At 48.3% G+C, this 26,585-nt stretch overlaps 1 protein-coding gene across 1 annotated transcript in view; it reads left to right on the plus strand.

Annotated features, from left to right (window-relative positions):
* The window catches only part of LOC142591237 (uncharacterized), a 153,125-nt gene that overhangs the window by 81,639 nt on the left and 44,901 nt on the right, over positions 1 to 26,585 (plus strand). The window contains exons 6-8 of the mRNA XM_075703584.1: positions 8,703 to 8,728; positions 16,973 to 17,034; positions 25,665 to 25,754. Coding sequence (XP_075559699.1) covers positions 8,703 to 8,728; positions 16,973 to 17,034; positions 25,665 to 25,754 — 178 coding nt within the window. The remainder of the gene's footprint in view (positions 1 to 8,702; positions 8,729 to 16,972; positions 17,035 to 25,664; positions 25,755 to 26,585) is intronic.

Below are 26,585 nucleotides of genomic sequence, written 5' to 3' on the forward strand. Positions count from 1 at the left end.
GGTACCACGCCAATCCTCAGGGCTAGTCGTCCACTCTACTACCGTGTAGGTGTAGCAGATGTGTAAAGGGTGTAGGAAGTTTCTCCCAGCCTGTGTCGCACCAAGTCGCCGGTACTGGTTGTGGAGATGAGCCTCATGAGAAGCACATACGGGGAACTTGAAGTTCCCCGTATGTGTTTGTCATGCCCAGGTCTGCGAGACGCTGGTTAGGTGTCGAGGTGGGGAGGTCAAGGGCACATTTGTAGATTTTGCGGAGTATGCAATCGACTGCATTCTCATCGCATTTACGCAGACGCAGGTACGGGGTCGAATAAGGGATCCGGCTGGTGACGAAAGCGTTGGCGAGGCGCATAGCATCCCTGCTCCGTAAGCTTCCCCGTTTGTTCGAAACCCGGCGGACCATCGACCCACCTGATCCCCTACCGTGCGCAATTTACGCAGGGTGGTGTCGATCTTGCGGTGTGTGTGGATGAAGAGCCCGAGGAGTGTGATTTTATCACGTTCCGGGATAGGCGCGGTACGTAAGGAAAGTTCGATTCGGTGTGGTGGGCTTTGGTTTGGGGCGAAGGTGCAAATATTCCGATTTGGCAGGTGAGCATTCGAGACCACAGCGACGGGCGTAGTTTTTTGCTACCGATGCTGCTTATTGTAGACACGTCTCGATGCTGCCAAGAGATCCCAGGGATGCCCATAGCGTGATGTCGCCAGCGGTCATAGCGTGGTGCAGGCCTGGGACGTCAATGAGCAATGGGGGAGGTAAGCCATGGTAAGGCTGAACCAGAGAGGAGAGAGGACCCCTGCTTGTGGTGTTCCCCGCGCACCGAGGGGGTACGGGCCATGCTCCTTTTCTTAAATACGGAGGTATGTCTGCCGTTACATGAGTAATTGGCGAACATACCTGAAAACATTATGCTCCCAGTTTGCTTGTGAGAGGTGGGTAAGAATGATGTCATGAGTGGCGTTATCGAAAGCTCCCTTGAGGTCTTAGGTGAGGACTACCTTGTCATCAGTGGGATGTTCAATTGGTTCGACAACAACTCGGTGTAGTCGCAGGAGAATGTCCTGTGCAGAGTGTTGTGGGCGAAAACCATACATGGTGTCCGCAAAGGTGTCTTGGGCTTCCAGATATTCAGACAGCCTATCTTGGACCATGCTTTCCATAAGCTTCCCCAATCAGAAGATTAAGGAAATGGGTCTGATATATTCGATGTTAATGGATTTGCCTGTATTTGGTATGAAAGTAACCAAGGCCGTTTTCCAATCAATCAGTAGGGGCTCACGCCACTCCCAGATCTAATTGAAATAGTCGAGGAGGTAAAGGTACGACGAGTCAAGGAGGTTGGCTAAATTCCTGACCGTCACTCGATCCCTGCCGGGCGTAGTTCCTCGTTTCATTTTGGACAGGGCCGCCTTCAGATCGTGGAGTTGGAAGCAACGATCCAGGTCAGCAATTTCCATACCTGCATAGGAGTACGCCGGCCCAAAGAGGGTCCTGTTGCTGACCGAGATATATATCTCTGAGCGCTTGAGCCAATTTCTCCGCGTCTCCCACGCATGCGTGAAGTGCACGCTGCAAGTGTTTTTGTGCTTCAGTGCGTGCCTGGCTACCATGTATGAGAGCCCTGAAAAGACGCCAGGTGTTAATACTTGGCATCTGCGCAGCGGCAGTGTTCCACCGTTCCACTCAGAATCGGCGAGCTGGACCGTGTACTCATCCGCTTCATGGGTGAGGGCTGCGATTCGCAGTTTGAGTTTTCGGTTGTGTTTCCGTCGGCGCCATCGACGGACTAGGCAGTGCCGAGCCTCCCAGAAGTGCAGGAGGTTGTTGTTCACTGCAGGCGTGGCCTCTGAGAGTTGAACCGTCTGCTCTATGTGACGAAGTGACGACACGAGGTGTTGAGACCAGGTGGCGTAGCCCTGGTGGGCTATGGGGATCGAAATGGTATACTCTGATCGGAATTTAGTCCTGTCGGGGGGTTTTGCCTGTTGGTCCGGACGGGTAAGGGGGTGTGTTCGGATTGTGGTAAGGACAATGCAGTGGTCACTACCGAAGGTTTCCTCGGTGTTGAGCCGATCTGCGTGTGTGATGTTTTTGACCAGTGTGAGGTCGGCACATGTGTCGCGAGTCACAGAGTTGCCAATGCGTGTTGGCAGTGTAGGGTCCGTCAGGAGGGCAAAACGCATGGTAGAATCAAATTCCGCCAATTTTCTACAGCGTCGTTTCTTCCGATGGTAACTGCAATAGTTGCTGGGGACATTAAAGTCACCTACTATGACCAGTGGTTCCTTGCCTACCGCCACGCGTGTTTTACGAAAGTTGTTGGTGTAAGTTGCGCAGTATGGGTCAACTAAATGCTAAGAATGTGTATGGATGGATCCTGCTTCCTAAGTGGGAGGAGGGTCACCATAGCGTACGAGTAAGGCGGGTGGCATCCTAGATCCACCAAGTTGGCGGTGTAATGTGGGTGCGCGCATATTGCGGCTTGTGCATCCCTTTCATATGCGGTATAATTTGTAAAGGCGGCGTGCTCGCCTAGCTTCTGGAGAGCAACTACGTCGGGTAAATCGGGATAGGTTTCTACGTGGAGCCGGAAAGCAGCCCGCTTAGTATGGGCTCGAAATCCCCGGCGATTAAACTGAAGGCTTGTAAGAGAGTCAGAATTAGCGCGGGTGCGGCGTCATTTAGTGTCGGGGCCCACCGTCTTGGGGATTAGAATTGTGGGTGGCCTCCACTAGAGCAGATAGATCCATAGGCGCTCCGCCGCTCGTTCTGGGGCTATTATACAAGGTTGCACTCAAACTGACAGGCTGCCGATCAGGCTCAGCCTTGTGAGGTGGTGGTCGTTGCATCCGAGATTTATTCACCTGTTTAAGCTCGGGGTGGGTCCACGGGTGCTGGAAACAATTTCGGGCAGCTGGGCCACTATTATGCCCGTGATGCAGTCGAATACGATTTGAATGGCAGGAGCCAGTCTATCCTCAATAGTGTTACTATTGAGGCCATTTGGACTTCCAGGTGGCTCAGACGCGCTTCAATCGGAGCGATGTGTGCCGCGAAGTACCTTTGTTCAGAGGGGGCACTGTCCATCGCTTCCGCTGCTGGCCCGGAAGGTGTCGAGATAGGGAGTGGGGGCAGGCGGTCTATGAGCGCCTCTATTGAATGTGTTAGCGTGGCAACTTGGGCCTTGCGTTGTTGAATTTCGATTTGTTCCCACGAGGGAGTGGGAGGTGTGGGCGGTTTAGGTGGGTTTGGGGGGAGCGGGGGATTGCGGTGGGGAGGCTGCCCAACCCATGCCACTCAGCTAGCGTCCTTGTCGGATGCGGGCAGCCCATGTGAGTTTTCCTTGGGCAGCAGGCAGACTTCCGGGTGGCGGCGGGTGCGATGTGGGGGAAGCAGGTGTGCACTGCCTCGAAGGAGACCTCTCGGTAGGAGGTCCCGGCGGAGTACGGCCTCGCTTGGAAGGCCTGTGGGCCCCCGCTCTAGGATGCGGGGGTGGAGGAGATTTGGTGGCAGGATATGGAGTCCTCTGCAGTGAAGCCCGGGTGGGGGATGACCTCGGCTTCCGTCGTCGCCGGCGTTTGCGTTTCGTGGAGCCGCGTTGGCTCTCCAGTGGAGGGGTGGGCGATTTGGGTGGTGGCGCCTTGTAGCGCTACTTAGAGCTCCGGTTCCAAATGACGAGGGTTCCGGTGCAAATAGCGCACTTTGGTGTGCACTCGTGAGGTGCGCGAGCGCCATCCATGAGTGGCACTGTGTTGCCACAGGTGCTGCGGAGGTCCGACATAGGGCCAGGGCAGGCGTCGGGGCGGGGCCCAACATATCCGCACTGGCTACATGCTGGTATTGTCTTTTTGTATGGCTGTGCCGCGATTAGTAGGGCGTCGTAGGTGATGTACCTGGGCTTCACCTTGCCGGAAACGGTGAGCCTCACCTTGATGGAGGTGCCTAATTGCCGGATGCGCAGCATCTTGCCTTCCAGCCCGTGAAAACGCCCGTGAAAGTCGTAAAATGTGTCAACTTGCATAAACGGGGTGTCCAGATGAACTGGATCACATTCCAAAGACGGTAGTGGTCCGAAGAGGTGGCTAGCGGTTCCATGCGAAAAACAACGGAGCCGATACGCTGCACATCAGATCCGGTCGCGCGCTCTCAGCGCCTCCCATCTGCAGCGGGACGCTAGACTGTAGAGAGTGCACTTTTGCCGGCGCAGCGTAACCAGAGTAACTGAAAGGTGCGTGACGCGCGCGCCCATTGCGCCAGATTATATTGCAGCGTAACAACTGGGCAAAAGCCGATATAAGCTCCGCTCTAGAACCATGTTCTGCTGCTCAAGCTACTTTGAAAGCGCAGGCATCGTACAAGCTCAAGGAAGCAGGCGGTATTGCGGAATACTAATATAATTTATGATGCGTGGGCGTAAAATTCTCCTATTTTGGTGACAACTGATAGTATATAAATGTGTGGCGAAATTTTGATGCCTCAGTGATTGTGAGGACACGTTAGTAATGTCTTCTGTCGCGTTAAATTGCTTTCGGTCATATGCGTTTCTATTGGAGCGCTTTCTGTGAACAAGAAACCGCATCCGCTCCCATCATTTCTTTCCCGCAATGTAACACTATCAGGATAATGATTAGTACGACAATAGAAACAAGTGCCCTTAATTTACTGCCAACGCATTTGATGGAAAGATTCACTACAAGCCGAAGCGCAGCTGATGGGAGGTGCTGTCAAATTACGGAATGCCCATAGAGGAGCCAAACTTTGTGCATCGCCCAAATAAATGTAAAAAATCTCTGGAACGTTGCGAAGTTCAATTTTTTAATAACGCACTTGCTCCCGGCGGAGCAGCCAAACCAAACGGCAGCTGAAAGGCTTTCCGCTGGATGTCTTTTCTCGTATATTGGAATTTCAGGAATCCCGATGCCATAATGTCTGCAAACTGTGTGCAAGTCATACCTTACGAATTTTCTGACGCATTTTACTTTGAGAAATTCAATTACCTTAAGAACGCACTTGCGCTAGGTGCAAGTCCTACAAGAATGAACATCTATGCTGTTCTAACCGTAGCGTCACGTAGCGCCCACTGCCACTTAGATGTGAAACGGTAGCTGCAAAGTGGTTTTGTCTTTCATATTCCGCGCAATAGATTTATGTATTCTCTATATTGGAATAGCAAACCGAAGCTGTCATGTTGGCAGCTTGTGTGTAAGTCGAAATTTACGCATTTTTTGACGCAAATACCATCCTAACATTAGTTAAAAAAGTGAAGGGACATTTACGTGGTTGAATGCAAAAGCAGTGCGACGTTGCACCGCGCGACGCGTATACATTTTGCCACAACGCAAGGTCGCGGGTTTGACTCCTACGAAAGGTCGAGGGTTCGATTGCCCCAAAAATGTCATGGGTTCGACTTCCTAATTAACTTTATGTTATTTCACTGTTGCTCTATTAAAACCACAGGTCGTGAATTCAACACCCACCAAAGCGAGAGGGTCCGACTCCCAACTTAGGTCTTGTTTCGACTGCGTTAATTAACACTATCTTAATTAACGGTGCCCCAGTTAGCTTAGCCCTATTAGCTCCAATGGTACTGTGTTCGACTCCCATCATATTTTGAAGGTGTCACTGTCCTAATTAACTCTACCCTAATGAAGTGTGCTTTAAATATCTTCGCCTTAATTAACGCGACATGCTGGGTTCGACGCCGATCAAAGCACGAGGGTTCGTAGTGATATTGTACGATCGTGCGGTCACGCCGCCAATGCGGGATTTGCCGCCTCATGAGCCAGTTAATACTTTTGCATTACTAAGGCATTTGCGCTTCCCGGACGTACTAGACGAATGATGTTGTTGCGCGAATGTATGTTGCGCGTCCGCACAAGCGTGCGCGTGGGACGCACGTAGCTTGCGGTGGTGGTGGTGCTCGCGCAACTTCCTCTAACGTCTGTTTTGATGTTAAGAACCGGTTTTGCTTATAATTTATCTTCTCTTCGCGCTTAGTCGTGCTTCAATCGCTTCTGCAATAATCACAGCCCGTAACCGCCGTTATTGATGACGGTGGCAATTGCCTCTAGACCGGTTTTTTGCCACAAGCTTCACGAGCTATCTTAATTCGACCTTGGACGGTATGTTGGCGTTCATCGCTCGCAATGGAAGACATATTTCCGCATTCCAACTCACCACGCACGGTATCGTATCACGTATCATCCAAAATGAAAACATTTTATATTTAATTACTCCATCTATGCATTATTTTACGCTCGGCGCTCCCTATCTTCTGCTGATGAACTCTGTTAGAACTGACGCGGGAACTCTTTTCGTTACCTGAATGGTGAAAAGCTAAGTGTAAAAGGAAGAGTATCGTGACAATGTATATATCAAGTTATTAAAAAGAAATCCGCCTCCATTTCACCCTGTGAAAGTGAATGTACAGCGAAGCTAGTGCGGACGGTAAACAAGTAGCAAAACACCAACTGACTTTAGATGGCGTTAGACAAGATCTACCACCACAAGCGACGTACGCCACGCGCACACGCACATGTGCATAAGTGCAGTGTACATCCTGGTTCTTCTAGGCCATTCGCCGCGCGCAATTGCCTTATGGAATAAATATTATGTTAAAAATGTAAATAGGTGAGACAATGCGTGAAATTAAAGTACGACTTATACACATGATTCAGAAATGATAGCTTCGGGTTGTTGTTGGAATAGGCGAGAAAACATAAATCTGTTACCCAGAAACGTAAAGGCAAAACCCTTTCTCAGCTGCAGCTTGAGGCCTGCCTGAATGGACGCGGCCGCTAGGTAGTGGGGGAGTTAGCACAGCCCACATTCTCATTCGTGTAGGCCTTCCGCCTAGCCCAAGCGCGTCATTGAAATAAATCAATTCATCAAAATGAGATGCGTTAGAAAATTCGTAAAGTACGAGATAAATAGAACCTGCAGACAAGATGACATCGGATTGCAATTCGAATAAACAAGGCATCGTAATTCTCCTACGCGGAAACTCTTTCAGTGTCTGAGAGCTGCTGTTCGTTTGTGGGTTCTCCGCCTGACGCTGGCGCGTTTTTGAAATAATTGAATTTCTCAAAGTAAATTTTAGCAGCTTTAACCGAAAGGCAAAGCATAGATTGCATAGGAAATGATAGACAGCTATACGACGTAAAGATAGTAGTTTATCGGAGTTATAAACTTGCAAACATCTTTGTCTTAGTAAATAAATTATCCAGCTCGGTGTCGCCCAAAGAGGTAAACATGAACACGCCTCACTCGATCACCGCCGAAACTCGCTTCCAAACACGGGAATGAGGAGGCGCGGAAGCAGCAGCGAGGGAATTCACCTTCGTGCTGCGTCTCGCTTCAAAGCGAACGAAGTGTCAAAAACGCAGCGTATACGAAGCTACCAACACTCAGCGCACTTCCGCTTTGAAGACTGGGCACACGCGCGGCCACGCCGTTCAAACAGTTAAAACGCTTCCTCCCCCCCTCCTCACCCCGTCGCCCGTACCTCACCTCCCTTCGGTGCCTCGCGCTTGACAGAAGACGGCGTGCTTCCTTCCCGCTTTCCTCCTTTGTGCGCGCGCGACATTCAGCCGCGATCATTGATTGACCCTCGAAAGCTTTCACTCGAACATAAACCATACGGCGCGCGGCGACGATGTTATCGTGTGTGCAATTTATCGTGTGGGCCTTATCATTATCGTGTGTGCCTGGAGTATCCATAAATTGCTATTGCAAAAATATGTGTGAGAAGTTTAGTGATGTAGGACTTCTGCCCAAACAACAGGTGTGATAGCATCGGATTGTAATTTGAATATACGACAAAACAAAATTCGGTTATGTGCAAACTGATACACAAAGGCCTTTCCCTACTGGTGCTTTCTTTTTTGTTCTGGCGAACAGGGCACAAAAAATTTCAAAATACAGGTTAGCAGATTTGTTGCAAAATAATCAGGCGAAATGGCGCAGAAAGAGGCGTGTTCTTGTCACTCCTCACTGCTGAAGCGGTTTAATCGTTTACTTCTCTCCTATGCAACTGGTGCGACCACTTAGATGTTGTAAAGCTCTGATAATTATTCGGATACTCTGGAACCAGTGTTTCCGTTACAACGCCGACGACGATTCCTGGGCGAGTAACAAAGGCAGAAATGCGGCGATCAGAAGGTGGCAACAAATTACCGATGAAAAATGGCAACAATCTCGGCAGTGTTCGGCGCTGAAGTGAGCCTGGAATATAATGCGTGTGTGCGCATTGTCACTGATTGGGAATACCGAGAATTGAGTTTGAGGAGGTTGCCCTACGAACGTTGGATGCATGACATAGTGTTACTTCGTAGATCGTTTTATTTCCCTCCATTCTCCGCTGAAAATAAATATGAAAGAGAATGCACGGTAATTATGAGTAGTACTCTTTTTGAGACAAAGGAAACCCCAATGATGGATATCTTGTTTTATGCCATTGCTTTTGCGAACTCCACACCGAAAGTAATTGTTATTGACATTGCTACTGGTTGAGTGAAAGACTCCCAGAAAAGATGGGCTGGTTGGTTCGATATAATTCGCAGTACTCTCTCTTCCTTTTTTCGAGAACGAGATTTCAATATTCTTCTATAGCAGCTTTAAATCATTAGGACGAGCACTTGACCTAATTTAGCAGCAAATGCGAAATACTTCTCAATGCACTTTCGATTTCTTGTCATTCCAGACAAGCAAGCCTGAGTTATTGTCAAGGTAGGTGTCAATGTCCTTGCATGAATTTGTATTTGCTAATTTGTATGTATTCAGTGATTTACTATATTATATAACAATTGTAGATATTAACGTGGTTTGGAGTTTGAATGTTTTATATTTTTTGCACTTCAATGAAAACATAACTTCCTTAAAGCAACACTTGGCATGATAGACGTTGGTGTTTTGTCGATTAGTCATTTGGCAGGCATATGCCACGTCTTTTCTGAACTAGTTGTCCTCACATCACTTAAAACTACGGATGCACCTAAACAACTTTTCTGATGTCTAAATGCGCAAGCATTACTTGTCGCTGCGTACTTGACGTACCTGAATTCGCACAATTCCAGAATTCCAAAGAATCATTGCCATGCGATTCAATTAGACAAACGTTTACCGCGGGGGCTGTGATCTGCGCTGCCGGGTTGTACCGCGATTTAGAGGGTACACGATAGCCCAGTATTTCCTTCTATGGTGGTCATATAAATGTCTGCCGCCGGGTGAGCACGTGATATAATTTGCAGTAAATTTACCTTCGCAAAAGAAGGCATTCAGCCATTGTACTTAGTAAATACTAATTTTAAAGGGCGCATTATTTCGTACCGAACACTGAAGAAATTTGAACACGACATGGAAGCGCGCTCTCCATGATATTATTACGGCGCAACCAAGAGTGGCTCCAGTCAAAAAACGATGATTTGGCATGTAGTGGTGGAATCATTCTCAACAGCCATCTTGTTTCTGCATCGTTGTCTTACTTGTAAATATTGTAAATAGATATTTGTACGTGACTTCTGCAACGTAACAAATTGGGGTTGGTGTGGCAGACCCATGAGAACAATAACGGACCTCCGCAGTGGTCGTCACCTCGGAGTGTACAACATGACGTACGCAGCAGGACCTGGCATGGTGTGGCCCACATGTGACGCCTAGAACAGCGATTGCTGCGCTGGATCAAGCACGGGATCAAGGAACGTTATGCAGCACCGACAACCTCAACCTGGAAGACTGAGTCACCACGTGTAATCATGTAAATGTTAACAAATGGGGTCCGACGGATATGTTGGCTAACTTGGTCTTCCACCTACAAGGCACGGCGAAAGTGTGCTATACCAAACACATGGCAGAGCTTAGCGATTGCGACACCGGTAAGTAGAAGCTGCGGGACTTATTCCGCCTTCCCCCTGGGCGGAAAAGCACCGCTGAGAAAGAACTAACGACCCGCTCCCAGATGTCAACAGCATCATACCAGCAATTCCTGGCTCTGCACCCTAAGGCCAACAGCAATATGGCGGAGTCAGACTAGGTTGGGCATTTACTGAATGGGATCGCTGAAGATGCTTCCAACCGGCTCATGTGAAAGAATTGTGCAACATTGCACGACATCATAAACGAGTGCCAACGCTTTGAAGAGGCCAATAATTGCCGCATTGCAACGCCGCTCGCACGTCTGCCGAACACATGTGGGACATCCTCTTGTGCCGACAGGGTAGGAGTGCAGTATATATCATCATTTAATGACCCGACATGAATAGTACGGTGAGAACTGAAAGACATGGCTCTGCAGCCCGTTTTTCCCGTCCCAGTGAAGCGAAGAACGTGTCTACAGCACCATTTGTGCAGGCAATAGTTCGCGAAGATCTCGTTAAGCTTCGAGTTCATTTTGTATGTGTCATTGCCGCTTCACACCTGTCTCATGCTCCAGGTTCTTTGACTGGTCTACGGTATCCTGCACGCCACTGAAATCCAGCCGAGTGGCGAACCGCAGACCACCGGCCAATCTGTTTTGCCTGCCGACGTATTGCTGATGCTGCTCACCGTTGTAACAACCTTACTGTCTCCTCCCTTCTACGAATGTCATTAACCACTTATTATCGTCCTGTACAGAGTGAGCGTCGTGACCAGCCTGCATTGACACCACAACAGTCGAACAATGACGCTCGCGCTCCGTCGTGATTTCGACACCACCGGTCCAGTTCGCAAGCAGATCGTCGACCATCGTTTCTATCGCCGAAGGCTCATCGCCCACCGTCCCCCATACAGCCCCGACGCCCGTTTCCGCAAAACTAAGCGATGCAGCTCCCTGAGGTGACGCTGCATTGACCACTCGACTGCAAAACCCTCTTATCACTTTAGCGACCGAACAGAACTTCATGTACACTTTACTCGATGGTGTCAGTGTCCCAGCGCTAATTGAGACTGGCGTGCACGTATCTGTGATTAGTGTCCGATTGAGTCGACGACTGAACAAAATTTCTACAAATGCGGCGGCACCACGCACTCTCTACGCCGCCGACAGAGCAACACCTACTGTGCTTGTTATCTGCACCGCTCGCATTGGCATCGCGGGGCGCCTAACGACTGTTTTGTTTGCCGTTTTTTAACAATTCCCTTACGACGTTATACTCCGCTTAGAGTTTTTATCGTCTCATCCAGCACTCTTTGATTGCGCGTCTCGTGTCATTCAGCTTGAACTGCCTCATGGCTGCTATAGTCCACCAGTCACATAATCACAGTTACGCTCTTCCTAAGACATCCGCATATCGCCTCAAGCCACTACGCATGTCACTCTGCAGTCGTTCCCATCTGATATTGATGGCAGCTGTGTGTTGTGTTCCACCGTTGACATACTGCATGGAAGAAATTTGGCTGTTCCCTATACCGTTCTCCCTGTTACAGGCAGTCAGTCTTCGCACCCTCTCCTTAAGTTTAACTACTCAACTCAAATTCTTCCTTGGGAGACATCTCGCCTGTGAATGATTGCGAGATATCGGCTCTTGACACCAAAATTATGTCGCCCTCCTACGTGAACCTCCGATTCACAGACTCCCACACGAATATTGCAGGACGATTGCACCTGATCTTGCGGCACAAGCTGCTGACCTTCGCCGTCTGTTGGAAACTTAAGGGGACATTTTTGACCTGGATGGCTCCCCTTTAGCCCAGACATTGGTGGTCACCCATCATATTTTCATCAGAGACGCCAATCCAATATGCTGCAAGCCGTACCGTCTTTCACATGCTGAACGACAAGTGATACATGAAGAAGACGATAAGATGTTGACTAAGGGCGTAATCGGGCAACCTTAGTCCGTGGGCGTCCCCTGCAGTCTTTGTCAAGAAGGACGGCAGTTGGCGCTTTCGTTTAGATTACAGAAACTTCAACCAAATCACAAGCAAGGATGTCTAGCCCTTGGCGTTTATTCATGACGCCTTGGATCGCTTTCACGGAGCCAAGTACTTTTCATCGATAGGCCTTCGATAAGAATATTGGCAAATCTGCCTAGATGACATGGACCGTGAGAAAACATCCTTTGTAACACCCCACGGTCTCTTCTAATTCAAGGTTATGCCGTTCAGCCTTTGTAGTGCCCCGGCAACCTTCCGATGAATGATGGACTCCTTACTTCGGAGCTATAAATGGTGCACATGTCTATTTTATATAGACGAGGTCATAGTCTTCTCACTAACTTCACGAGTCATCTAGGCCTCTATCAGCTATTACTACAGTTATCGTACGCAGTGGCCTGCAGCTGAACTCATCCAAATGCCACTTTGGACGTCCTGAAATTATTGTTCTTGGCCATCTCGTCCGTGTCATTGGCGTTCAACCTGACTCTGCCAATATTCGCTCGGTCCAGAACTTTCTTGTTACGTCTTCCGCCTCAGAGGTAAGAAGCTTTGTTGGGCTATGCTCGTGTTTCCATCATTTTATCAAGAATTTCGCCGAAACCGCTCGCTCACTCACCGACTTACTTAAGAAGGGCGTTGCTTTCCCGTTGTGCACTGCTCAAACCGAAGCCTTCTCTGCCCTCGTACGCTTGCTTGCGGGTCCCCCATTGTTGGCTCATTATGATCCATCTGCCGCCGCTGAACTTTTCACGGAGCCCAGTGCCCATGAAATTGCGACAGTAATTGTTCAATGGCAGCGTAACGCAGAGAGCGTAATTGCATACGCCAGCTACCTCCTGTAACCCGCCTATGTGAACTTTTCAACTGACGAATGGGAGTGCCTGGCGTTAGTTTGAGGAGTTGTCCAATTCTACACATACTTGTATGCCCGCAAATATTCAGTGGTTGTCGATCACCGCGCATTAGGCTGGCTTTCGTTTTTTTAAGACCCCGCTGGACAATGGGTAGGTGGGCGCTACGACTCTAAGAATATTCATTTGATGATTTACATAAGGAGGGGCATTTGCACAAACACGCTGACTGCCTCTGCCGTCTTCCTGCCTACCTTCCTGAATATGGTGCCATTGACACCGACTCTTGCTTCCTTATCATTTCTGATATGCAATATTATTCGCACTGAACGGAATGACTTTACGTGTTCGCATCGATCGCCTCAGTTCTTGACATTCGGAGCTCACGCTGCCCATGTTTGTGCTTCGCAATGACGTTCTGTGCCGTCCCAGCTTACGCCCACATGGACCAGAATTTTGCTCATTGCCCCACAGCATCTCGGGACATCATTTCTTGAGCAGTTGCATCATGCTTCTACTGCAGGCCACCTCGGCATTCCGCGTACTTACGACCGCGCACGGCGCTGCTTCTAATGGTCAGGCTTGTACCACTCTGTGAACCGCTACATAGCAGCCCTGTGCGCTCTCTATGAGCCGCGAAAATCCTGCTGTGTCGCCCTCTGGACGCTTTCGCCCCATCGATGTGCCTCCAGAACCATTAATTCCGATGGATCTCGAACTTTTCGGCCCTTTTCCGACGTCGACATCTGGCAATAAGTGGGTGGTTGTCGTGATGGATTACGCGACCCGGTACGCAATGACGCGAGCTTTCCGCACAAGATGTGCAACTGAGGTGGCAGACTTCCTTCTACGTGACGTCATCCACTATCACGGCGCACCCCTGCAGCTCATCACTGATCGCCGCCGCACCTTCTTGCCTCGAGCAGTTTAAGACCCACCTTGCTCCTGCTGTGCCAAGCGCTAACTTTCCATCGCCTACCACCAGGAGACAAACGAACTGAGCCGCGGCTCAATCGGACGTTGGAAAAAATGCTGTAGAAGTACGTTTTCCACGACCACAGTGATTGGGACTGCAGGTTACCCTTCGTCACCCTAGCCATTGAATCGTACCGCCATGAGACCGCTGACTAACATTTACCTTTTATTGAGCCGCCACCCTTCTTTGCCCTTTGACACACTGCTTCCTTCCTCGCTCGAATACGCTCAAGACATGTACGCCCGAGCTCGCTCGGCACGCGAGATTTACCGCTCGCGGCTCACGGAGTCTCCAGCCATGATCTGGCAGAACAGCAAACGTCGGCATGTTCGATTCCCTCCTGGATTCGCTGTCCTCCTATGGACGCCATGTCGCCGCATCCGCTTCTCTGAAAAGCTGGTACCACGCTGCACAGATCCCACCAGGATATTGCCTCAGCTTGGCGATGTTAACTACGAGATCGCTTCGCTGGACCCGCATGCCTCCACGAACGTCCTGCATGTGTCACGGATGAAGCGTTACTTTACCGTGAGAAGACCTCCCTTATAGTTAGCGCCTAGACGTCGCCTTTCCAGGCGGGGTTTATGTCAGGGCCGACCCAAGAAGGGCGTCAGTCAGACGAAGACGATTTGATGTGTAGAAGTGCAGTCGGCCTCGACAGCCATCTTGTGTATCATCGCTATATCTCCTACAAATATTCTAAATACATCTTTATGTCTAACTTCAGTAACGTAACAATATCCAAAACAAAAGTTACGGCACTAAGCAGACAAGCATGAAATGAGAGGCAAACGACATATAGGGGTGCCAAGCGGGTCTTACTTCGTCCTCGTTTGCTAAGCATTGTAACCTTTGTTCTTAAGTCATGAAACAACTAGCTCAGCAACAGCGTTTGTTAATACATGATATCGCGCGTGCGCTTCCGCAAATTACTAGACATGTAGGTTTTTCATGCAAAAGCATAATATGCGAAGCAGTAAATCTTGAGGCGTGAACGAAGATGCTGCAAGAAGACAAGTGGTCACAGCCAGTAAACGGGAAGCGCGGGCCGCGTCGGCTGCTGAGTTTCTTGAAGCGCCACCAGACGTCGCTCGCATCCGCGGCAGAGGCGGCGCCGGCCATGCGGCGGAGCAAAAATAAAAAGAACCAGAAAGCTCGTCTTCGCGCATAGCGTTCCCCGCAAACGTTTCCCTGTAGAGGTTGCGGTTGCTTAACCTGCAGTTGCCGGGAAGCGGCAACGGTGTGGCTGTTCTGCATTAGCGCCCTGAGGCGCGGCGCTGCCAGTAGATGTAGTGATTTCGGTGACATCTATCGTGAGCTCCGACGGACAAACGTTCCAATTCGACTTCTCAGGCAGTAGCTGCCTGAGAAGGCAACTACTCGTGCTTGCCTGTTCGTCCAGGCAAGCGCGAGAATGAGGTTGAGGCATCATCGAAGTGATGTCGCAATGCTTTCGCATTCATCCACGTAGGGATAGCTAAGCTCTCTTAATTTTTTAAACAATTCTCTGATGTCAACTTGCCTTCGGAGAAGCCAGTTCCATAGTTTTTAAATAAGTCAGATGCAACACCTGTAAAATTTTGATTACTTGCGATATTTTCATTAAGATCTCTGAGTCAAACTTTAACGACTACGTCTCCATGATAGCCGTGCTGTGTTTGATGGGAGCGTGCATGAGAATCTGCAGAGGAGGTCTGCCAAACAAGTGTGATGATTCCGGACAATGCTGAACTAGAGATCGTTTCCAGCTACTCCTTCTTGTGAGTGATTACACGGCTCTCATAGAAATCTAAGAGAGCAGCAAAAGTACGATAAATAATTCTAAGGACCTCCGTAATTATTTAAGTAATACAGCTTTGCTATAAGAACCAATCAGTGTACAGCTTGATTTCGTTAATGCGACAGTGTGCAAAATCACACGGAGCAGATACTAACATGCATGTCCTACCGTTCATCTTGGGTTATTGATATCTGTTTTTTTGTGCTTTTCTCTAATCACTAACTTATTATACTCGTCAATGAGCAAAAAAAACGGAAATCCGAGGTTTAGTTTTTAAGTTATTGTCGTGAGTCATTACATTTTTTTGTATCGTCTTGTGACTCGTGTACCGGCAAAACGCATACTGATTAGTTTTAAAGCACTAGGGGCGCTATAGCGTAAAACTATTCAACACGTTTTTTTTTTTATTTCATTCCTGCAATCAGCCCTCAGCGATTGCTTCAAAACTTTATTGTACCACCCCCCCTTCGCCAGCCTGTCACGCGACGTCACGAAAAGTGGGATTGCTCCTCATCTGATATGACGCGTATGCAATGATTATGCATGATTTGACCAAACAAAAAAATTGTTATTTCTGATTCGACGCCTTTTCACCATTAGCCCTCGGCTATGGGTCAAAAGTTCTTGGACTGCACCCACTTCACCTGCTTGTCACGCAACTTCACAAATCCGCAAAAATTCACCGCGTCAAAGTGACGTGTAAGCGTTACAGATGCATTAATATGCCGAACAAAACTGAATTTTCTTCTGAATAGCTGCAGGCTGCCCCATTCTGAAAGGAATGAAAGATGGCTGCTGCCGACCGTTCAGGCACTGGCTACTCGCACCTGCCGCATAGCATGATTTTATTAGCGCATAATAAATCTTTTCGCGTGCCTGCGCAAAGTTTTCGAGCACTTTGGGCACGTTTACAACCTCGTTCTGCCAGCTTTCTTTTGCTGAGAATCCGTTTTAGCGTAATTATTAGACTTCCGTGGCATGCCGCAGCGATTTTCGAGCAGCCAAAGCAAGCTAAGCAAGGGAAAGCGGACCAATCTCAGACGTCGGGACCACCCTGTTTATCCGGTTATCGATATTCAGTGCAGTTGCTTCGCCTAGCGAATCCCTCTCCACTTGAACTTGCTCCTCGTCTCTTCTCAGCGAATTACATAAGACAAGTCACTCAGTATAGGAAATGTTATTCGTTTTTCAAGCAAACAAAAGTGACTTTCTATAAATGAGGAGAGCGTTTGATTGGTCTGTTCAGACAACATTTAGGGTGACCTCGCGATGTTTGCGTTGGTGGTTACGCGAACTTGACGTCGGGAGATTTGAATAAAAACATATTCGAATAGTTTTACGTTTACAGGCCCTAGATATCGCTTAAGTTATGTCGTGTATATTGTTGAACAAAAATAAGAACTCATGGTTCCCACGCAATCTAGCTTATTTAAAGGGATACTAGAAATGTGTTGATCACTGACTTAAGCCATCCCGCATAGACCATCCTCTATTCTGCTATATTTCAGGTTCGCCATTTGGTATGCTTTCATGTGGGGCCAACGTCCGACAATCACTCTCCAGGATAGCAGTAAGAATTTCATCTGATCTCTTCACTGTCTATATAAGTAGAGAAGGTATCGTTCTCTGCACTTGCGTATTTTTTGTCAGACACTTTTATAACACCGGGTAAATATTTCCGCAAAAAGATTCACTGCATAGGATAAAAATAGGTATAGTTGTCGTGATATGCCGCCTTATCTTCATTCTTCCCAATAGGTCACCCAGTAGCAACGCATACTTCAACTCTATTTCCATAGGTGTGTTAGTATTGTGAGGAAACGACTCATATCCAAGCAGTGCGGAATATTCTTACGTGCAAGTGGGCGGTCAATTGTCTGTGGGTGTCAGCAAGCGTGCAACAACGCCGCCAGTGAAACAGCCCGTCCCCGTCGACTATTCAGCAGTCACTATCTTCGTCAAAAGCATGCCCCAAAATAACTCGCACACGCACAAATGCCAGCCCGGCTTCCAATAAGCAGCTGCTGCAGAGGAAGGGTGGCTGAGCTTGGCTCTGCAGACGTGAATGACGTACTAGGACTTGTGACCACGATGTCGCAGCCGATGCCAATCACACGTCTAAGGACACTGTATAGGGCCATGTAGTGTGAAAGGGGCCTTTCACCAAAACCACTATGGCTTGAAGAGGACCATGGGAGTGCCTTACCAACAGCATCGGATCGTGGTCAGCCTACACGAGGAGAGGAGCGGTAGCCACCATCACGATATCAAAAAAGAACCGGAGGCGGCGGGCATTGCTGCATGCCTAGTATAGCGAGTACTAAAGTGCAGGCGTTCTCGGAGATGGAGATCCCCCTGGATAGGTGATTGGTGAGAAACCGGCGCAAATAGCGTGTCTTGGTCAAAAATGTCACAAAATCTTTTGCGGGCGTCTTAGAACGCAGCATACATACCAGGAGCGTACTGCTGCGCGTGGTTTGCCGGAGCGATTGCGTTGTGTGGACGATTACTTCCCGATGGGGCAGCGTAAGGAAATTATTTAACGTTGCATTAGCTTCGAAGACGCGCAAGAGGTAGAAGGAAGAGTACAGAGTTCCATTGCGACTTGAATAATTATATTTAGATATTGTGTATAGCAGTGGGGTGGGTCGGAGGCAAGCACAATCAAGGTGCTTGACATGTACCTAATTTGAAAGCCCGTCCATTGTGGTCCTACTTGATCGCTTGGTAAGCGGGTTTTAGAATCATGAAATGTGGTGAACTTGTGCTTTGTGGAGTCTCAGCGCAGGATTGCCACGGACCACCGCACAATAAAATTACCTCCGGGAGGATAAGGTTCGCGACTTCTGCACCTGAGGTTATCGGAAACCTTGGTGTGATTTCACAGCGCATAGCTTAATTGCTAGCGAGAATACGGGAGTGTTTGGGAAGCAGATGAGTAAACGCGACCGATAAGGGCCACAACAAAACTAAAGAAGGGCTCTGGTTCTCGGCGAGGAGCCTGGATAGGTCTTTCTGGTGGCGACTGAGTTCGCAGCCGTTGACGATACGTGGTGCCGGTCTGGCTAAGGCAAGCCAAGAGAAGCGGCCGTGCACGTAGTCATGCTCACGAGAAGTACCACGGTGATTTTTTAGTGCCGCGTACTGAAACTCACAGTGCAACGTGGAGCATAGTTTTGTTTGTGCAACTTGGGGGAAATCGTAAGCGTCGGCGACACATTATGTAGGCATATGGTGCCGTAGCTCTGGGCGACCACGCGCATAATAACTTCAGTAGATAACGAATCAAGCTGCTATATCGTTGATGCAGTTAAGTATCCCAAAGAGCATGTTCCAAATGTGCAGCATCTTAAATATCTAAATACCGTATTCAATTCCTTCTCCATCCGCAGTCCCCTACGACCATACGTTAGCATGATTTGGAGAATTCGCGTTTATTGTGCAAACGCTGTGTCTGGTAGATTACGGATAGGATTATTCTTGCAGGTTTTTAGCATAGAAAATGCTCGCTCTGCACTAGTTTTTGAAATGCGACTCAAGAAACGTCATGATGGGCGGTCAATGTGCTCTAAAGAGTCGGCCTTGAAGGCATATATTGCCAATGTTTCGGAACAGCGCAAACCAAACAAATGCAGTCACAACGAGCAATTGAGCAGCTCGGTGGTTGCTCAAGGCGGTCGGAAACACGGTGGTGGTGGTGGTGGTGGTGATGTTGAAGCAGCCGGGGTTAGCCTGGCATACATAGCCGGCAATTGTTCCGCCTGATCCTCCTTCGCGTTGAGATCAGTGGTGTGTCACCAGGTGTCGATAAGCCCCGTGTCTCGCAGGAAGGCTATCAGTAGTCGTTGCGCTCTCTTCCTGAATGCCGCGGGGCCTCCGCGTAAAACAACATCTTCAAAGCTCCTATGCGTAAGACCGCTCTTTTGTAGGTTGTCGACCATCGCTTTTCTTTTTGTGTCAAACTGCGGGCATAGCCAAATGAAATGTTCGATGTCGCCAATTTTATCACAGAAAACACAGAGTGGGGAAGCGCGAAGCCCAGTCTTGAATAACCAGCTGGGGTGTACGCGGAGTCGGCCCTGATGCGGTATAAAAGCGTCGCTTGTTCGCGTGTAAATCCATGAGTCACACAGGATTCGTGTGGATTCTTGTGCATCTCTCTAAAGTGAAGGCGGATTGCACCCTTAGGGTTTTGAAAAGTTTTTGGAGCTTTCACTTTTGGGACACATGTCAGTGCTAGGCGTGCAAGGGCGTCAGCTTCCTCGTTTCCATCAATTCCTACGTGTGATGGAATCCACTGAAACCTTATGTTAAATTCTTTGCTCGTTAGGTCGTCAATCAGTGCCAGAGACTGCCTTGTAAATTTCTCTAGAAGTAGGCCCCTATGTAATCTCTGTAATGCTGACTCGGAATCCGTCAGCACCACGACATCTCATGCAGAAAAGGCCCGTAGTTTCCGCAAAGCCACGATGATTGCGGCGCTTTCTACTGTTGTAGGGGAAACTACGCGATCCAGTCCGCCAGACTGACACATCAAGGGATGGTATGGAGACTGCCGCTGCACAGCTATCTGTTTGTGCGCACACCGAACCGTGTGTGTACACTTGTTGATGGCTTTGAAACAGAGTGCGCAAGTGGTCCAGCACAACAAACTTTGCTTCGGCAGTTGAAATGGTGCGTTTCGTCGGTTGGTGGGGTACATTGGGGCTCCAAGTAACGTCCGAAAAAGACCATGGCGGGTCAAGGCGACTTCGTTTAGCACATTACAATCCTAAAAATCGGAAAGTGCTCAGCGCCGCATGGAAATGTGAGCGAGTTCTTGCTCTTAGCCGCCGGTGAAGCGCCGTGCCTGCGCGTGACTAGCCCAGCCTTAATAGCTGCGTCAGCAAGGCCTGAGATGCCAAGAGGCGGAGTGGAAGAGACCCTGCCTCATTTGTGACTTTCTTGTTTGAAGCCGCCGTTGGAACTCCCATTGCCAAGCGAAGTCCCTTTCTGTGCACTGCCTCCAAGCGCTCTAATTGACTCGATGACGGTGATATCAGAGGGAGCTGATAAAGAATGCGGCTTGTTTTTAGTGCAGCGTTCAGTTTAAGCATGGATACAGGATTGTTTCCGCAAGGTACACCTGCCAATCGACGAAGTGCGTTGACTCTGCACTGATGCAGCCACAACACTTTCGACCGCACCACGCCATAGTAGCTTGTTGTCGATGGTGACGCCCAGGAATCGAACATGAGTTGCACAAAGAATTGAGTGCCCTCTGATATTCAGCGTCAGACGTGTTGACTTGCGTCTGAGTCCAAGGAAAAGCATGAAGGCAGATTTTTCTGCTGATAAAGATAGGCGAAGCACCGATAAGTGGCGATCAATAGTAGAGATTGCGGGTAGGGATATCCGGGCCAAATGGTTGTGTTGGTACCCCGAGATCCAAATGCAGATGTCATCTGCGTAGATGGACATTTTAACTGCCGTCCGACCTACTTTCAGGGCACTCGGAAGGCTGGCCATGGCAACGTTAAAAATCAAGGGAGATAGGACACTTCCTTGTTGGACGCCGAGGGAAATTCGCCGCTTGTCACTCATTATACTTCCGAGCTTAACTTGGACACATCGATCACTGGGAAATTCATGGACGAATCGAAGAGCATTTCCCGAGACGCCCATGGCTCGGAGTTCATTGATGATGCCTGTATGAAGCACACAGTCGTATGCCTTGGCAACGTCCGTAAAGATGGCGAGTGTGGAAAGGCCGTCTACGCGATGGTGCTCGATATGGCTTAGTAGATCCAAGACACTGTCCTGGGCACTCAACCGTGGTCGAAATCCGGTCATACATCATGACAGTCTATTTCCTTGCTCAAGATACCATGTTAACCTCTCACGTATTAGTCTTTCCATCAACTTTGATAAGCATGATGTTAGCCATACTGGCCGATATGAGGTGAGGTTTGCAGGATCCTTTCCGGACTTGAGCACTGGCACCACCAATGCTGTCTTCCACGCTTCTGGGATCTCTCCTGTGCTCCAGACGTGATTATATATGTCCAGAAGGGCTCGTTTTCATTCACATGGCAGATTTGTCAGCATCTGATTGCTGATCGAATCGGGACCTACAGCACAGCGTCTTCGTAATTTGCTAGGCGCCAAATCCAACTCACGACAGGTGAACGGCGTATCCATGGTATGGAATGCTTCAGACAACAGAGGATTCGATACTACTGCTGACCTGCCAGATGTGTATACGTCTGCAAAATCTTCTGCAAGGGTTTGCAAATCTTTTCCTTGCTTTAAAGCAAGTGCTTCGAATGACCTGTGTAGGCGAATCTTTCCGGATAGGCTATTCATTACTCCCCATATCCTTGTCATGGGAGTAAACGCCGATAAACTCTCACAGAAAACAGCCAATTGAACTCATCTTAATCTTTTTGTGTGACGACGGATGACAGCGTTTATCCTGTTGTATTCTGTTTTCGCAGGTGCATTTCCCGTTTTTCTCGTTAATTTTCGCTCCGCTCTCCTACGCGCTGCTCAGAGGTTCTTTAGTTTCAAATCAGGAGTAGGGAAATGATCTGGCAGTTTCAACATTGAGGTAGCCATTCTTTTGCTCCACAGCATATCTGCGAGCAGCTCACCAAGGTATTCATGCAACGTTTCTCAGTATGTGCCCCAGCGTGTCACAGCACAGAATTGTCGCCCAGCAGTGTGAAATCCGCTGATGTTGGTGAAGATCGGAAAGTGGTCACTGCCCATCCTGTCTGGGGCCGTTGATGACGATACGACAAGGTCTGTAGAATGGATCACGAGGTCTATGGCACTCCATGGATCTGGTGGTCTTAAGAAACTCGGTTTGCCATCGTTCGCGATACATAAGTCAGCAGCATCAGCGGCTGCGGCAAGTTCCTTGCCTCGGCAATCTGCAGTCTTATCTCCCCAAAGCGAATTATATGCGTTAAAGTCGCCGCAGATTATGCTAGGAGAGGGGCGACGGATGCAAAGGTCCTTTATAAACCCCTCCATTTAGACCTTCCTGCGAGGACTTATATACACCGACACCACACTGAGTCTTCGTTTTCCTAGGCACAATTGCACAGCGGCGACTTGCAAGAAGGTAGAACAAAGGTCTTGCACTGGTAAGGTGACGTGAGGTATTTCTCGCCTGATGTATATCATCGCACTACCATTTGCAAATGACGGTATACTCGGATTTCCATGTCTGATGTACCCTGGGATCGTCCTTCCATTTGGGAGAACGGCCTCCGAGAGGGCTAGAATTGGTATAGGTATGTCTCGAAGGAAAAGGCTGAGTTCACAAAGACGCTGTAGAATACCTGCGCAGTTCCATTCCATTATTAAGGGCACTTTTGGACGACGGAATGGACCAAATGGGCGAGAAATTGTCATTATGCTACTGAGGCTATGTGGGAGTAGAGCAGAGTATTACTGACTCAAGAGCCAGCACTGCTTCCAGCTCATCCTTCGTTGAACTAGCAGGCATCTTCGCGACATCGGAACGTAGTGCCGTGAACAAAGCGCGTATCACATGCTGCCAGTTTTCCTGCTGACTGTTTCCAAGTGGTTCTTGAAGTCGGTTTACTGCGGCCGCATAGTTGCGTTTTTCGGACTCTTTTCGAACAGGTTTCTCAGCGGCTGTGACCGTTTGCGTTGGCTCAATATATTCGTTTATCGGTGTGAGACGCGGGAAATGAGATGCGTACTCTGTTTCCAAACCAGTTAGTTGTGGCGCTCTGGACGTCTTCTTCGTGTTCGACGGTGCGCTTGCACTCTTTGGACCCAGAACAAACAACTTAATTCTCTGAGCAGCTGTCCGCGCAGGACATCGGCCGTAGCTAGCAGGATGGTCACCGCCGCAATTTACACACACAAAGTTGTCTTTACTTACACACGTCTTAAAGTCATGAGGTCCCCCATAGCGCTTGCACCTCTGTTCCCCACGGAAGTACTTAGCGATATGTCCGAAGTGCTGACACTTAAAACAGCGTGGTGGTGTCTCCACGTAGTCGACAAGCTCGTGTCTGGTGAAACCAAGGTTGATCTTCTCCGGGCGTTCTGAATTTGGAGCAAATGTGAGAACCACCGAGTTAGTGCGCCTTGACTCCCATTCAGATGACGAGGTATGGACCCGACGGATGACTCTTCTTGCAGGGAATACTCCCTGGGGTCTCAGGTAGGTGAGCAGCTCTTCATCCAGAACCATTTAGGGACTCCTCTAACAATGCACATGTTTTTCATATAACTGTGTGGGACACGGGCAGATATGACTATGCCGCCAATATTCCTGGTCTCTAGAAGGACGTTGGCTTCTCCTTCTGTCTCTACATCTAAGAGCAATGCTCCCTGTGCTTTGAAGTGGCTATTCACTGGTGCTCCACCGAGAATCGTTTCAAGCTCAGAATACAGGAGAATAGGGTTTACTTGCCTTAAATCATCTCTTTCGGATGCTGCAGTGATTAACACTGGAATGCCCTCCGCCCTGTCTTTACGATGGCGCACAATTCGGAAACAGCCCTCGTCCATGTCTAGGTCTGAAGGGTTCGCCACGTTGTCGTCCTTGATGATAGTTGATTCGTCTTCAGATTCACCAGTGTCCTGTCGCTTGCAGTCAGGCTGGCTTGTACAGACCAGGTGTCGTTTCTGTCACGGTGTCAGCCCTTGGGAGGTCATGGCGGGGTGCTCGTCGGTGCCAGCTTGGTTCCTTCTAGCACCTTGTGAGGCGGCGGATGGCGCAGCACCCGTCGGTCTCCGATACGGAAGGTACCTTTTCGAGTTGACAGACGTCTTGAACCGTTCTGACGAGTAATATTACTAGAAAACGAAAATAACGATAAATGTAGGCAGAGCTACTCAGACAGGCTAGCAGCACGTTCGTCGTCTTCTTCTTCCCAGCCATAACGCGGCCCTGTTCACGATGGCACTGGTTTAAAAGAGCGCCTTTGCTGTAAGTATTCTCGCCATACTGATTTTTGTGACAGTTGCTAGGTTGAAAAGTACTAACATGGGTCAATGAAGAAGGCTGGTGATTAGGAGGAAGGAGTAGCGTGAAGAACACAAGAAAAAAATGTTGACTTCTTTCTGTACTTCAAGTGATGAATGGTGAGTCACGCGGTGAACGCGAAATTTTTTACGAAGCCCCAAATCTGGGAACATAACCGCATAAAGCTTCGAACATATTTGTAAGACTTAGCGTTAGGAAAGTCTGCCGCAGCCAAAACCAAGGTGTATTAGATTTCTGTTCATGCATGAGTCATGCTTTTCTCACTTTTATCACGCCTCATCGTGCCTACGAAACGTGTTTGGTATTATGACGTAAATGTTTTACCGGTTGGCTTGTCGTAAGCATTCGGAACATTTATTATTATCGGTGAGCCGCAGTTTAGCAGCCAAATCACCTCACCATGCTCCTGTTTTAAGAATCTGGTATTCGCAAACATCATCGAATGTGATGGTGGTCCCTAGAGCGCCAACCGCTTCGTTACGCTTATTTTACACTGGTGAATCTCCGTTGAATGGCGCCTTGAATATTAATATGCTGGTGTTTAGTGAGCGCTGCTGTTCTCATAGCAACTATGCAGAATTGCCTTGCGTATCCCTGCTAACAATGTTTACGGAATATACAGTATTCTTGTTAGAGTTCTGGTTTTGTTTCTAATGAACTGCTTCTCAGGTTGCCACAGTCGACTGGCATGCAAGCTCATAAGGCTTCTACAGCGCCAAGCAACGTCTTGACTTTCAGACCACAGGCGTACCTCTATCAGTTTGCACCGTGCCGGTTTTTTTTTTGTCAGGACAGGTAGAAGTGCTTGTTTATGTTGCAAATCAAGTTTTCCTTTTTCCCTCTCAGATCTTGAAATCTTGTAAGTAAGGTTATTATTTAGCACATAGCCCGTAATCACAGGACAAACCTTAGCAATAGATTCCTACAGCGGCATTTGCGCAATGCAATGAAGAACATATGCGTTTACATGCTTTTGCGAATAGGTAAGGGACTTTTACAAAACTTAGGACAATATTTTAAACTTGCATGCATAGACACAACAAATGCTCCGCATGCTATACACGAATTTCTAGGTGTACGCTGTGCATTTACATGATCAATAAAAACATTTTAATATTAATAATTGTTCTCAGCATAGCCTCCTATGCCAGATATATCGCCTTACATCATGCGACTTATACTTCCAGATACAGAAAAACCAGTAATACGTAAGGATTATGAACTGGTAGAGGCTGAGCCTAGTTGTCTTGTGATCGGACTTATAAGGGATCCGCCGAGTAAGTAGAATTTTGTTGCCTAATTTGTGTGCATTTACCAATGGAAATCATTTTTTGGCGTGTAAAGGTAATCCACGTTTTACCACTGTCAGGTTTTCTTCATCGAAGAAAACAGAAATGAATACATTACTCTTCAAATTGGTTGTCAAGAAATTTGCACGCCTTTATTTTGATAAAAACTATTACTGATTGTGATTGCATGAATTTCTAACGGTTCACAAGTTATTAATTTTGCCTTAGCTATTGCCAAGCCGCGGATTGCACTTGCCGCAAAGTGTTTCATTTCGATAGCTGATTTCATGATCATGAAGAATGGCGCATATTGCTTATTTCTCGCACGTGGTAGACCAATTTTATACGGCCTTATATTCCGCTGATTAAGGTAATATTGCTCTGAAAATGTAGGTTGGAGTTCCTACATGCAACAAATAAAGCATGCTACTGGGCTGGACTTCCTTTATTTTAATGACGTACCCTAGCAGTGGGCTAGGGTTATGTATGCGGCGAATGCAATTATTTCGCTTCTCAACAATTATTTCGGTTCCGTCTCTTCCTTTGGTTCACACTGGACAGTATGATCAAAAAGTAGTGTTCACTGGGAACTAGTATTTACAATAAAATAAAGCTAACTTCTAAATAAGATTTTCCAAAATGGTTTTCTTGCAGGTGTAAATCCTTAATTGACATTCCTTCTTCTCGTCCATGCAAGCAGCACTCTTTTATGTTTGAACCTATTTATCTAAGCACCGCTATTTACAGATGGGATGGTGGCCTAATGGCTAGTGCCGTTAGGTGTGGTGCTATAACACAGATGGTCTATTCACAGCAAAG

This window comes from Dermacentor variabilis, chromosome 8, assembly GCF_050947875.1.
Source record: "Dermacentor variabilis isolate Ectoservices chromosome 8, ASM5094787v1, whole genome shotgun sequence".
In the NCBI taxonomy this organism is placed as follows: Eukaryota; Metazoa; Arthropoda; class Arachnida; order Ixodida; family Ixodidae; genus Dermacentor; species Dermacentor variabilis.